Genomic DNA, 14,705 nt, shown 5'->3' with positions numbered 1-14,705 from the left:
ATAGAAACAGTTAAGAGTGGGGTAAGAAAATATTTACAGGATTTTTCTCTCCATTAGCAATATCATGTATTTTGATGAATTTTGCTTGAGTTTCTGTCTTATCAGAATAATGATGGTGCTGCAACTGGAATTAATGCATCCCTTGTACAACGTGATCCTTCTTTTAGCAAAGTCAGATAGGGCTCGTTGTCTTCCCCAAGGGAATGAGCTTTCCTGTGCTTCCCTTTGCATAAGCTTCACGTTCATATGGCAAAGGTCTGAGATCTGCTCACTCACTCACTTCGGCCAGGAAGAGGAATGAAAATATTTTCTGATTTAAAAAGGTCAAATGTAGGTACTATTCAAGTTTATTTAAGCACCCTAGCATCAGCTGAATTAGTTCCGTGCACATTGTGTTGCAGGCTGATTCAACAAGACCACTATCCAAGCACCGAAGAATAGCTATCTCATTTCGTGATGTGTGTTTACGAGAAATTTTCACATTGGCTTGTACACTACTGAGGGAGGTAAGACAACATTCAGCCCAATAACTCAGGATATAAACTTAATTCACAAAATGTTTTAGTGATGCATTGGAGCACCATGCACTAATATCATAAACTGTTTACTTTAATGCGAGGAGTATTCGCAATAAAGTGGATGAACTTGCAGCGTGGATCAGTACCTGGGACTTTGATGTTGTGGCCATTTCAGAGACATGGATAGAGCAGGGTCAGGAATGGATGTTGCAGGTCCCGGGGCACAAATGCTTTAGTCGGAGTAGAGAATGAGGTAGAAGGGGGGGTGGGGTAGCATTATTGGTCAAGGACTGTATCACAGTGTCAGAGAGGAAGTTTGATGAGGACTTGTCTGTGGAGGTAGTATGGGCGGAGATTAGAAATAGGAGAGGAGAGGTCACCCTGCTGGGAGTCTTTTATAGACCTCCAAAAAGTCCTAGAGAGGTTGAGGAAAGGATTGCGGAGACGATCCTGGTTAGAAGTGAAAGTAATAGGGTAATTGTTATGGGGGACTTTAACTTTACTAATATTGATTGGAATTGCTATAGCTCTAGCTCGTTAGAGGGATCAGTTTTTGTTCAAAGTGTGCAGGAAGGTTTTTTGACTCAGTATGTAGATAGGCCAACTAGAGGTGAGGCTATATTGGATTTGGTGCTGGGTAATGAGCCAGACCAGGTGCTAGACTTGGAAGTTGGTGTGCATTTTGGTGATAGTGACCACAATTCGGTTACGTTCACCTTAGTGATGGAAAGGGATAGGCATGAACCTCGGGTCAGTAGTTCTAGCTGGGGCAAGGGTAATTATGAGGCTATTAGGAGAGAATTAGGAAGCATAGGTTGGACTAGGAGATTACAGGGACTGGGAACGTCCGAAATGTGGAGTTTTTTCAAGGAGCAGCTACTGCGGGTCTGTGATAGGTATGTCCCTGTCAGGCAAGGAGGATTTGGTAGGGCTAGGGAACTGTGGTGTACTAAAAAAGTTGATTCGTTGGTTAGGAAGAAAAAGGAGGCTTATGATCGGATGAGGCTTGAGGGCTCAGGTAGTGCATTAGAAAGCTTTAGATTGGCTAGGAGGGAGTTGAAGAGTGAGTTAAGAAGGGCTAAAAGAGGACATGAGATGACTTTGGCTGATAGGATTAAGGAGAATCCTAAGGCGTTCTATACGTATGTCAAGAACAGAAGGTTGGTTAGGGCAAGATTAGGGCCAGTTACAGACAGTAGAGGGAAGTTGTGTGTGGAACCGGAGGAGATTGGAGAGGCATTGAACCAATATTTCTCTTCGGTGTTCACGCAGGGGGACATGAATGTAGCTGAGGAGGACACTGGGGTGCAGGGGTGTAAAATAGACAGTATTGCAGTTGATACCGGGGATGTGCTGGATATTCTAGAGGGCTTGAAAATAGATAAGTCCCCTGGTCCGGACGGGATTTACCCTAGGATTCTCTGGGAGGCAAGAGAAGTGATTGCAGAGCCTCTGGCTCTGATCTTCAGGTCATCGTTGGTCTCTGGTATAGTACCGGAAGATTGGAGGACAGCGAATGTTGTCCCATTGTTTAAGAAGGGGAACAGAGACTTCCCCGGGAATTATAGACCGGTGAGTCTTACTTCTGTTGTGGGCAAGGTTTTAGAAAGAATTATTAGGGATAGGATTTATTGTTATTTGGAGAGTAATGAATTGATTAGAGACAGTCAGCATGGTTTTGTAGCAGGTAGGTCGTGCCTTACTAACCTTATTGAGTTCTTTGAGAAAGTGACCAAAGAGGTGGATAGGGGTAAGGCAGTTGACGTGGTATATATGGATTTTAGTAAGGCGTTTGATAAGGTTCACCATGGTAGGCTTCTGCAGAAAATGCAGATGTATGGGATTGGGGGTAATCTAGGTACTTGGATCAGGAATTGGCTAGCAGATAGGAGACAGAGGGTGATGGTTGATGGTAAATATTCGTCATGGAGTTCGGTTACGAGTGGTGTGCCTCAGGGATCTGTTTTGGGGCCACTGCTGTTTGTAATTTTTATAAATGGTCTGGATGAGGGTATAGTTGGGTGGATTAGTAAGTTTGCTGATGATACCAAAGTCGGAGGTGTGGTAGATTGTGAGGAAGGGTGTCATAGTTTGCAGGGTGACTTAGACAGGTTGCAGAGCTGGGCCGCAAGGTGGCGGATGGAGTTTAATGTGGAGAAGTGTGAAGTAATTCATTTTGGTAGGAGTAACAGATGTGTTGAGTATAGGGCTAACGGGAGGACTTTGAATAGTGTGGAGGAGCAGAGGGATCTAGGTGTATGTGTACATAGATCCCTGAAAGTTGGGAATCAAGTAGATAAGGTTGTTAAGAAGGCATACGGTGTCTTGGCGTTTATTGGTAGGGGGATTGAATTTAGGAGTCGCAGCGTTATGTTGCAACTGTACACAACTCTGGTGCGGCCGCACTTGGAGTACTGTGTGCAGTTCTGGTCCCCACATTACAGGAAGGACGTGGAAGCTTTGGAGAGGGTGCAAAGGAGGTTTACCAGGATGTTGCCTGTTATGGAGGGGAGATCCTATGAGGAGAGACTGAGGGATTTGGGGTTGTTTTCGCTGGAAAGAAGGCGGCTAAGAGGGGATCTTATTGAAACGTATAAGATGATTAGAGGTTTAGATAGGGTGGATAGTGATAGCCTTTTTCCTCGGATGGAGAAAGCTAGCACGAGGGGGCATGGCTTTAAATTAAGGGGGGGTAGTTATAGGACGGATGTCAGGGGTTGGTTCTTTACCCAGAGGGTGGTGAGGGACTGGAATGCCCTGCCTGCTGCAGTTGTAAATGCGCCTAGTTTGGGGGCGTTTAAGAGATCTGTGGATAGGTTTATGGACGAAAAGGGATTGGTTTAGATTAGTGGGTCAGTGTTTTTTTTTAAAAAGACTGGTCGGCGCAACATCGTGGGCCGAAGGGCCTGTTCTGCGCTGTTATGTTCTATGTTTATAACAACAATATAAAAGCAAATTACTGTAGAGGCTGGAATCTGAAACAAAAATAGAAAATGTTGGAAAATCTCAGGAGGTCTGACAGCATCTGTGGAGGCAGAATGAAGCCAATATTTTGACTCTGGATGGCCATTTGTTTATTACAGTTGGCTGTAGCACCAAAGATATTTGGTTTTCTTCGGAGTGTGTGCAGTCCTATTTTGTAACTTAGCCATTATTTCTCTAGCATCAAATGACCACAACTAAATTAATTGAAACAACCACGTTTAAAATACTTAATATGCATTTGAGAGTATATTCAGGTCCACTTGCAAGCAAACTAATGGTAGGTTAGTAGAGGAATTTGTTAGAGAAATGAATGTGGATCTCTCAGCCTCTCCCCAACATACAAAGTTTATTTTATTTAGCATACATTTCTTAAGCATGTTTGTATTGTTTAAAATATTCTCCAAACCATAAAATAAAGGAGAAATGAAATGCTGACCAGAAACTGAAAAGCAATCAATTTCTTCTGCTAGTTAAATATTATGTTCTTGTTCCAAAATGATGAACTGCAAAGAGAAAAAAACATTATTGTGATTTAACTGATTTCAATTAATAATTTGTGATAATTCTGACTGCACAATATTACAAATAGATAAGAGAAAGTGCCATCCGGAGCCAAATGAAGGCAGCATTGTAAAACTGGAGATATTGAATTAACTGCCGATTATACACCTAGGGTTCCCAAATCTTCCAGAACAATATCACAGCGTCTCAGGAGATTAGAAATTTAAATGTCCTCCTGCAGTTTGCTCCCACCCTCCAACCCACTGTTGTCAGCATGGGGGTTAGATTGGATGGTATGGAGATTGAGGAATGGAGGCTTGGAGAGAGAGGAAGACTGAGAATGGGGTCTTGGAAAGGGAGATTTGGGAATGAGGGCTTGTGGGGGGGATGAGATAATGGAGAATGAGAGCTCAGAGGGAGTCTAGGGAGTGGGATCTTGGAGAGAGAGGGGAAGACTGGGGAATGGGGACTTGTCAGTGATGGAGACAGAAGAATAATATTCCAGTTCCCAAGAGATTGTTAACATTTGAAGAGAAATTCAAAACTCTTGGTAATAGTTAAGCTACAAGATTCCACGGTTTAAACACATTATTTTTCTATATGAGTCGAACAAAGTAAAGACTACGAATTAAACGTTATCATAGATTATTCATTATACTTTACAACCAAAAGTACATACAATCACTTGTATTTTAAAACTAAAACCCTCAATTGAACTTTCCTTTTCACTTTCCACTAGAAAGTCTTTGATTACTTATGAGGTTTTTAAAGGTTCTTGGGATATGAACTTTCTTCAAGTCTTACTAGGCACCTCCACCAAAATGACCCTGTCCTGCTTCTTAAACATCTCTCAGTTGTGGGCACTTCAGTTCAAGCATGGACTTCACTCTATTCTTGATCAAAGTGCCTCCACCTCAGAAATACCTTTGATTTCTAAAAATCCTTTTGCTTCTGATGTACCAGCAATTGAATGCTTAACAGATCCTCTCTTGCTGCTGAACTCGGATTTACACTCACCACCTTGGGTGCTTTCAGTTCCAACATCAAAATCTTTCTGAAAAAATTCCCACAACTTCCCAGAATTCCAACCAAGGCTGAATTGCTAATGTCAATGACAACAGAGGATAGTTGAGAAGTCTAATAGATATTTACATCAATTAACCTTTTAGCAGGAAAACCAAAGTCTTTGACTCTGAGGTATATCTATCTGAACAATTTACATTTCTAATAAAGCCAGGCTAGTTCTCCACTGACTTATTGTCTGTGGTTGCCCAGCCAAATTAAAGTCACCTGCTGTTTTGTGGCTTTCACTGTCTTGATTCTGATCTCATAAGCATACATGGAACCCTTTGAACTGCCACTACTAGAGGTATCCTGGCAATTTTTAAAGTCCAGAATTTTAGTTACCTTATCCATACAAATTTATTCTTCCTAAAACTAAGCATTATCACGAAGGTATTAATATGAACCATGAACGATACAATTTTGACAAAAGGGGTTCAGGAAGATTGAGGAAAGTAAATGAGGGAAGAATGTGGGGGGTAGGTTATTAGGGAGGTAGTGCAAAGGAATGAAAGATGGGAGCTAGGAATGCCAGCTCAGGAAGAGGATAGAATCTTGGGAATCAGGACTCAGGAAGAGATTGCATCTCCAATAATTTTCAGAAAGTTCAACATTTCAGAACAAAACAACCTGCTTAATCTGTACCCCATCCACCACCTTAAGCATTCAATCAATCCACCACCAGCACGAAATGTGCATCTATACAATGGTCAGCAGGGTTCCTTTGACTGGTCTTTTAAAACCCTGTCCTCTACCACCTGGTAGATCAATGGCAGCAGGTCCAAGGGAATACCGCCACCTGCAAGCATCATCTTGACTTGGAGATATATTGCTGTTTATCAATGCTGGGTCAAGATCCTGAGGCTTTTCTGTTCCATGCACCTCGAAAAACACTGTTGGAATGTCTTTCATTTACAAACTGCACTATGATAGTCTCAAACAGTCAAGGATAGACAGTAACCCTAAGAATGAAGAAATTGAAAAAGTGGAATTTGGGAAGGGATAGAGACATGGAAAACATGGCTTTGGGGGAGTTAAGGAAAGTGAAGAATGGAGACAGGGGAATGGAGACTCAGGAGGCCGAGACAGGGGAGACCAGGGCATTCAGGATTGGGGAGATCGAGACTGGGGAATGGAGTCTCTAGAGAGATTGAGATCGGGGAGTGGAGTCTCTGGAGAGATTGAGACTGGGGAATGGAGACACAGGAGAGACTGAGACCAGGAAATGGAGACTTGGGAGAAACTGGGAATTGGGAGTGGCTGGTGAGCATGAGGATTGACTGGGAAAATGTGTAGGACTTTTTGAACTCATCCTTCAAAAGGTTCCTGACTCCTCTGAGGGGCTGTGATCCATGAGTCATGGAGAAGTTGGCCTGTCTCCCAGAAAGTTGCAATGGAATTGGCCAGGGTGGGAATGTAGTTATTGATTTGTTACTTGCGCACGTCGGCAAAAATTGCCAATGCCGGAATCCCAGAATTGGATCCTGCCCAGTTACTAAATGGCTCCAGAGTTTGTTGTATCTGGGAAAATCAGGTAGATAGGTTTGACTGATTGAATCTCTGTCACAGCACTTCAGTTGTATGAATCCTTTACTCAAAAGGTATTATCTTATTTCCCATTATCTTATTCTCATTGAGGGAAACAGAAAGCCTTGTAATTTCAGAGATATCTTGCAAATGGAGGTTAGCCTATTTCTACTCCCCATAGAGCTATCTGCTCCCTTAGTTTCGACCCAGAAGAGTAGTGCATTCTTATGGAGTGGTGTGCCATCCACTTTCTATTGGTATAGATGTTTCTGAATATATCTCCTTACTTTCTGTCCGCTTAATGTTGACAAAACTCACAATGATCACTTACATTGAGCAGTTGGTTTGGTTCTTGGTGATTTTAACCATGAGTCAAGATAACATTCCTAACAATCAAGATAACATTGCAGCTGGGACCTACTTCACCAATGAGCGACTTCAGAATCTAAATCTGGATTGAATTTTTTTCAGGGGATGGTGCAGTTATTGGACTGTGCTGACTGCTAGATCATGAGCTAAAGCGATCAAGGGATATTGGGGAAGGTGGGATCAGGTTATTGAATTTGAGCGGAGCCAAAGGGCTAAATGACCTATACCTATGCAAGTTTCTCTGTGCATTAAAAAAATGATGTTTTTGCTTTATAGTTTTTAAAATATTATAAGTTTTGAATTATTTTTTAAAGTTTATTCTTCAACTGTGAGTCTCACTGGCATTTTATAGACAACCCCTAGCTGATCATGTACAAATGAATAGCTTTCTCAGTTACTTTAGAGGTCACCTCAGAGTCAGCTGTGTTGGATTGGGACTGGAGTCATGGATAGCCCAGCAGGAGAAAGATGTCAAGTTTCCTTCCCTAAAGGACATGAGTGAATGATTGGATTTTTATGACAATGCAACAGCTTTATGTTCACTTTTACTGATATCAGCTTTTTAGTTCCAGAATTTTTTCAAGTGAATTCAAATTCTCAAACCTTGGGGGGGGAGATGTGAATTCCTGATGTCTAGATTATCCAAGTCTCTCGATTCCTTATTCATTAAAAATCACCATCATGCCTAAAGTGATTCTTCAATGAGGTTTCTTTTTCCTACCTCGCCCCCCCCACCATCCAAATTTCTCCATTCCTGACCATTCGGATTCTTGTTGAGTGCTTTTACACAATGCAAAATGGAAAAGAGATCCTCATGATCAATGCGTCATCTGATGGTGTCTTTTCTCCAGAACCCAACCAAAGGAATATAATTATAAAGATCTCTATGATTTCAGTCCAGACTGTTCCTGTTTTAAGATTCTTGTTTTGTTTAGGTGTTGGCGAAGCCCTTAAACCTTCAGGACCAAAGAGAACACAATTTGGTCATGCACCTCCTCAAACTTGTCCTGAACTGCCTTAGTTTTGACTTCATTGGGAGCTCAACTGATGAATCTACAGATGACCTTTGCACTGTGCAGATTCCAACCAACTGGAGGACAGGTGAGGTGGAACAATAAAGCAAATGTGTGAAGTGATTCACTTTGGAAGGGGTAACAGGAATACAAAATACTGGGCTAATGTGGTAAGATACTTGGTAATGTGGATGAGCAGAGAAATCTCAGCGTTGATGTGCATAGATCCCTGAAAGTTGGCACCCAGGTTGATAGGCTTGTTAAGAAGGCGTACGGTGTGTTAGCTTTTATTGGTAGAGGGATTGAGTTTCGGAGCCATGAGGTCATGTTGCACTGTACAAAACTCTGGTGTGGTTGCACTTGGAGTATGGCGTACAGTCCTGGTCGCCGCATCATAGGAAGGATGTGGAAGCATTTGAAAAGGTGCAGAGGAGATTTACCCAGGGTGTTGCCTGGTGTGGTGGGAAGGTCTAATGAGGGAAGGCTGAGGGACTTGAGGCTGTTTTCGTTAGAGAGGTTAAGAGGTGACTTAATAGAGGCATATAAGATGGTCAGAGGATAAGATAGAGTGGATAGTGAGAGCCTTTTTCCTCGGAAGGAGATAGCTAGCACGAGGGGACATAGCTTTAAATTCTGGGGTGATAGATATAGGACAGATGTGAGAGGTAGGTTCTTTACTCAGAGTAATAAGGGCTTGGAATTCCTGCAATACCAACACTGCAATACCAAAAGGGTCAACCAAGCCATTGGATCTACAGAGAATCTGAATGGCACCCGACCTAGGCTCAATCCCCTGCCCTAACCCCATAACCCTGTGCATTGACCATGGCCAATCCACCTAACATCTATGGACGTTAAGGGGCAACTCAGCATGGCAAATCCACCTAACACCTTTGGACTGTGGGAGGGAATCAGAGCACCTGGAGGAAACCCATGCAGGCAGAAGGTGCAAACTCCACCCAGACAGTCACTCAAGGCCAAAATTGAACCTGGGTCCCTGGCGCTTGAGACAGCAGCACTAACCACTGTGCCACAATCATGCCTCATGGCACGGGCTTCAATTTTGCTGGCAAACTATTTTGTGGAACTTCATAAAATGCTTTATGGCAGTCCATCAACCATGTTACCCTCATCAAAAAACTCAATGAAGTAAGTTCAACATGAAATAAAATTAGAAAATGCTGGAAGTATTCAGCAGGTCAGATAATATCTGTGGAGAGAAAAACAGTTGCATTTTCAATTTGTTGACTTTTCATCAGAAATGGGAAAAGCTCGCTGTAATATATAGTGGAATCAGTGAATCATAGAATATATCTCACATTTATCATAAAAGGAGGCCACTATCAGCTAGTAAAACTACCCAGCCTTCCAATTTTTTTCTCTTAGGATAATTAACCAATACCCTTTTGAAAATCATGATTAAATCTGCCTTCACTACATTCTGATGCAATGCATTCCAGATCCTAACCATTCAACATAAGTTCTTGTCCTCTAGTGTGCAACCCTTAACACCAATGGGAACAATTAATCCCTATTGTATCTGTCCAGACCGCTCATGATTTTGAACACATCTATCAAATCCCCTCTGACTTGCTGTTCTCAAAGGAGATCAGCTTCAGCTTCTCCAATCTATCCTCGTAACTGAAGTCTCTCCTCCCTGCATGCAGTCTTGTAAATCTTTTCTGAGCCCTCTGCAATGTGTGCACATCCTTCCTAAAGTGTGGTGCCCAGAATTGGACACACTGCTTCAGTTGAGGCTGAACCAGTGACTTACCAAGGTTCAACAATTGTGCAGATTGTTAGGGACCAGATCAGAAACTCCATGGTAGATTATGAAGTTAGCTTGGACCCCAACAATTTTTGATTTGGCAGAAGGTGTTTCACTTCAGGTATGATTTAAATGAGCCATTAGGGAGCTTTTATCAAAACAAACTTTATTTAAGAACAGAGAATATAACAAAAAGAACTGGCATAACCTTTATCAGTGGAAATACTTAAATATGATAAGGAATAGTTCTTAACTATCTCTATAGTTCTACTGTAAGCAATATCCCTACAAACATAAATCCTCCTTCAGAATCAGTTAGCAAAAAAAATGCTCACATGGATGCTTGATTTCCAGCCTTTTAACCCTTCTAAACAGATACAGAAAGACATAATCTTCTGATTCCCATACAAAAGCTTCCAGAGAAAGATCCATCTCCAAACAGTAGAACCTCAAAGAAAGAGACCCATTTTCTGGCAGATCTGAATCTCCAAATCAAGAGAGACACAGAGAGAGCCACCTCTCTCTAAGGTTCCCAAGCAGCAACTGACTTGATTTCTTCTAGCCTTATTACACCCAGTCACATAATTTTTCCTGTCCGTCAACCTAATTAAGTTCTACTCTGAAAATCCCCAGGGATAAAATAATAGGACTGTGTTAGTGCAGATTAAGACAAGCATTCTAGCAATTAGACCAATTGTGTTTCTGCAATATCAACAGGGGTTGCTGGTCCCTGACAAAGTAGCACTGATAAATAGAACTGACTGCTAAAAAAATCCTGCACCAGAAACATGACAGAAAAACAGTTCTTAAAAGCACAGTACCATCACGAGATGTACTTGTGGATTTCTGTATTTTGTAATCGACCCACTACTCCTTTACAATTTATATGCTATAGAAGACTTTTGAATTCCCTTTTATGTTGGCTAGCAGTCTGTTATCATAATCTCTTTTAGCTTCTCATTTTTTTTGCTTCCTCTCTGAATCTAGAATAGTCTAGATTCAGCTTGGTTCTCAATTGTGTTATCAATATGAAAGCTGTAATGTGCACTTTTTCACTGCTTTATTTCATTGTATCTCTTTAGCCATCCAGGGAGTACCACCTTTGTTTATCTTACAAAATTCTGCAATTTTGCCAGGGTGGCATGGCGCCACAGTTGTTAGCACTGCTGCCTTACAACTCCAGGGACCCAGATGCAATTCTTGCCTTGGGTGACTATCTGTATCTGCATGTTCTTCCCATGTCTGCATGGGTGTCCTCCGGGTGCTCTGGTTTCATCCCACATTAAAAAGTCTGACCACACCAGGTTTCAGTCCAACCGATTTATTTGATAGAAAATTCACTAGCTTTCGGGTTAGCCCCTTCGTCAGGTGAATGGAGAGTTCTGGCCTCAGACAGAGCATATAAAGCACAGACAGTTTACAGATTACTGATTAGAATGCGAATCTTTACACCTAACCTGCTGTTCAAGTCTTAAAGTGGCTAACAATGTGTGTGGAAGGAGCACTGATCACAAGTTAAAGAGATGTGTATTGTCTCCAGACAGTACAGTGAGTGAGGTTTTGCAAACCCAGGCAAATCACGGGGGTTACAGATAGTGCGACATGAACCCAAGATTGTTAGCCACTTTAAGACTTGAACAGCAGTTTAGGTGTAAAGATTCGCATTCTAATCAGTAATCTGTAAACTGTCTGTGCTTTATATGCTGTGTCTGAGGCCAGAACTCTCCATTCACCTGACGAAGGGGCTAACCCAAAAGCTAGTGAATTTACTATCAAATAAATCGGACTGAAACCTGGTGTTGTCAGACTTTTTACTGTGTTTACCCCAGTCCAACGCCGGCGTATCCACTTCATCCCACATCCCAGAGCTTAGGTGGATTGCCATGCTAGATTGCCCTTGGTGTCCAATGATGTGTAGGTTCGGTGGATTAGCCGTGGTCACTGTGTGGGGCTACAGGGATAGTACAGACAGCAGGTCCTGGATGAGATGCTCTTTCAGAGAGTCAGTGCAGACTCGAGAGGCCGAATGGCTTCTTTCTGCACTGTAGAGATTCTATGGCTCTACGGTTCATATCCTTTTTAAAGCCAACCCAGTGTGTCTTACATAAGAACTAGGAGCAGGAGTAGGGCATTCAGCCCTTTGAGCCTACTCCATCATTCAACAAGATCATGGCTGATCTCACCTCGGCCTTTTCTCCACCTTCCAACCCACTCCCTATAACCCTTCATCCCTCTACTAATTAAAAACCTATCCATCTCCTCAAATTTAGGCAGCATGCTGGCACAGTGGTTAGCATTGCTGCCTCACTGCAGGTTCAATTCCTGGCTTGGGTTACTGTCTGCGGAGTTTGAACATTCTCCCCTTGTTTGTGTGGACTTCCTCTGGGCACTCTGATTTCCTCCCACAGTCCGAAAGACACGCTGGTTAGGTGCATTGGTCATGCTAAATTCACCCTCAGTGTACCTGAACAGGCGCCGGAATGTGGCGACTGTGGGATTTTCACTGTAAGTTCATAGCACTGTTAATGTAAGCCTACTTGTGATACTATTAAATAAGCATAAAACTAAATTTGCTTAATGTTCTGTTGTCCTCTTCACAACCCTTTCTGTTTTAAATCTGTCATCCCTAAGCCTAAAACTGTGGCCTCTCATTCTATAATGTCCAACAAGGGGAAACATCCACTCTACGTCTACCCTGTCAATCTCCTTTGTCTACCCTGTCAATCTCCTTTGGCATCTTATATATCTCAATTTGATCTCTGAATTCCAGAGAGTACAAGCTTAAACTGCTCAATCTCTCTTTATTGGATAAGTCCTTTATGCCTGGAATCAATCTAGTGAATCTCCTCTGAACCACCTCTAATGCATTTACATCCTTTTTCAAGTAAGGGGACCCAAAATGAACATAGCACTCCAGATGTGACCTCACCAATGCCCTATACACTTGCAACTTTTCTTGACTATTCCATTAGTAATGAGTTCCAAAATTCTATTTGTCTTCCTTATTACTTGCTGCACCTGCCACTTTTCTGCAATTTGTGCATAAGGACACTCAGAACTATCTGCATCAGAGTATTTTGAAGTGTCCCACGAGTTAGGTGGCAAGTTGCCTTTCTATTCCTCTGACTAAAATGGATAGCTTCACACTTTTCCAAATTAAATTGCATCTGCCACAATTTGATCCATTGGCCTGACTTATCCATATCGTAGAATAGAAAGTCAAAGAATCCCTACACTGCAGAAGAAGGCCATTTGGCTCATCGAGTCTGCACTGACCACAATCCCACCCAGGCCCTATTCCTGTAACCCCACATATTAACGTGCTAATCTCCTGACACTAAGATCAATTTAACATGGTCAATCCAGAATATAGTGTTACAGTCATAGCTAGGGTGAAGAGAAAGATTAATGGAGTGCGAGGTATGTTCATTTAAAAGTCTGATAGCAGCAGGGAAGAAGTTGTCCTTGGGTCGGTTGGTATGTGTCTTCAGACTTTTATATCTTCTTCCCAGAAAGGGTGGAAGAGAGTATGTCCAGGATGTGGGGTCCTTAATTATGCTGGGTACTTTGCTGAGGCAGCGGGAAGTGTTGACAGAGTCAATGGATGAGAAGCTGGCTTATAACTCACACGTCTTTGGACTGTGGGAGGAAACCGGAACACCTAGAGGAAACACATGCAGACGCAGGGAGAATGTGCAACTCCACACAGATAGTGACCCGAAGACAGAATTGAACCAGATCCCTGGCACTGTGAGGCAGCAGTGCCATCCACAGTGCCACTGTGCTGCCCTTATATATGGATATATCCCTATCCATTTGTAAATTTCTTATTTCCTCAATGCAACTTGCTATTTTAGTGTTGTTTGCAAATGTGGCTATAGTACAGTATATCTCTGCATCCAAGCTTTTAGCATAGATTGTAAATAATTGGGGTCCAAGGCAACCCACTGTTACAGCTGGCCAACCAGAAGAAGACTCATTTATCCTCACTGTCTAATTTTGTTGGTTAGCCAGTCCTCTAACCAAGCTAATATTATCAGCCCCAATCCTGTATGATCTTTCTTTATTTGTTAACCTTATAAAATGTCTCCGGAAGTCGTAGAACCATAGAACCCTATAGTGCAGAAAGAGGCCTTCGGCCCATCGAGTCTGCACTGAACACAATCCCACCCAGGCCCTACCCCCATATCCCTACATATTATACCCACTAATCCCACTAACCTACGCATCCCTGGACAGGTAGAAGTCCAGGTACACTACATCTACAGGAGCCCGATTATCCGCTTTGCCTACTCCATCTCCAAAAGACTCAAGAAAATTTGTCGAACATGATTAACCTTCATAAAATCATGCTGCCTCTGATGGATTACATCTTGGTTTTCCAAATTTCCTGTTACTATCTTAATAATGAATTCTAACAGTTTCCGAATGACACGTTCAACCGAATGATCTATAGTTAGCTATTTTCTACCTTTATTGCTTTTTGAACAGGGGGTGTTACAGAAACCTTTTTCAAAACCATCGGAATCTTTCCAGAATCCAAGGAACTTTGGAATATTATAAACAGTGCCTCCTGTGCCTCCATTATACTTATAGAATCTTTTGCTATTTGGTTTTATGTTTTGCGCTAGATTTATTTCATAATTCACATGTGCTCTTTTTGTTACTTTTTTAGTAAGCCTCTGTTGGTTTTAAAAAGTTTCACAATCCTCCAGCCTGCCACTGACCTTTGCAATGTGCTATACCTTAGTTTTTGTCTTTATGTTATCTTTACTCTCCTTACTTAGCCATAGGAGGTTAGCCACCTCTGGCAATCTTTCTTCCTTGATGGAATATATATTTTTTGTGAGGAATTGAATATCTCTTTAAATATCTGTTACTGTTCATCAACCTTTTAATCTTTCTGCCCAGTCCACTTGGGCCAAATATGTCCTCATGTCTGTGTAATTACCTTGGTTTAAC

General features: G+C 42.0%; 1 protein-coding gene across 1 annotated transcript in view; it reads left to right on the top strand.

The window, feature by feature from the left end:
- Nucleotides 1–14,705, top strand: part of LOC145351309 (ran-binding protein 17-like) — a 925,757-nt gene that overhangs the window by 189,993 nt on the left and 721,059 nt on the right. The window contains exons 6-7 of the mRNA XM_080200932.1: nucleotides 402–506; nucleotides 7,898–8,063. Coding sequence (XP_080057058.1) covers nucleotides 402–506; nucleotides 7,898–8,063 — 271 coding nt within the window. The remainder of the gene's footprint in view (nucleotides 1–401; nucleotides 507–7,897; nucleotides 8,064–14,705) is intronic.

The sequence above is a fragment of the Carcharhinus amblyrhynchos genome, chromosome 13 (assembly GCF_965287045.1).
Source record: "Carcharhinus amblyrhynchos chromosome 13, sCarAmb.v2.hapA, whole genome shotgun sequence".
NCBI classification, from domain to species: domain Eukaryota; kingdom Metazoa; phylum Chordata; class Chondrichthyes; order Carcharhiniformes; family Carcharhinidae; genus Carcharhinus; species Carcharhinus amblyrhynchos.
Note: the sequence above shows the minus strand (reverse complement) of the source record. Positions and strands in the feature narration are given on the sequence as shown.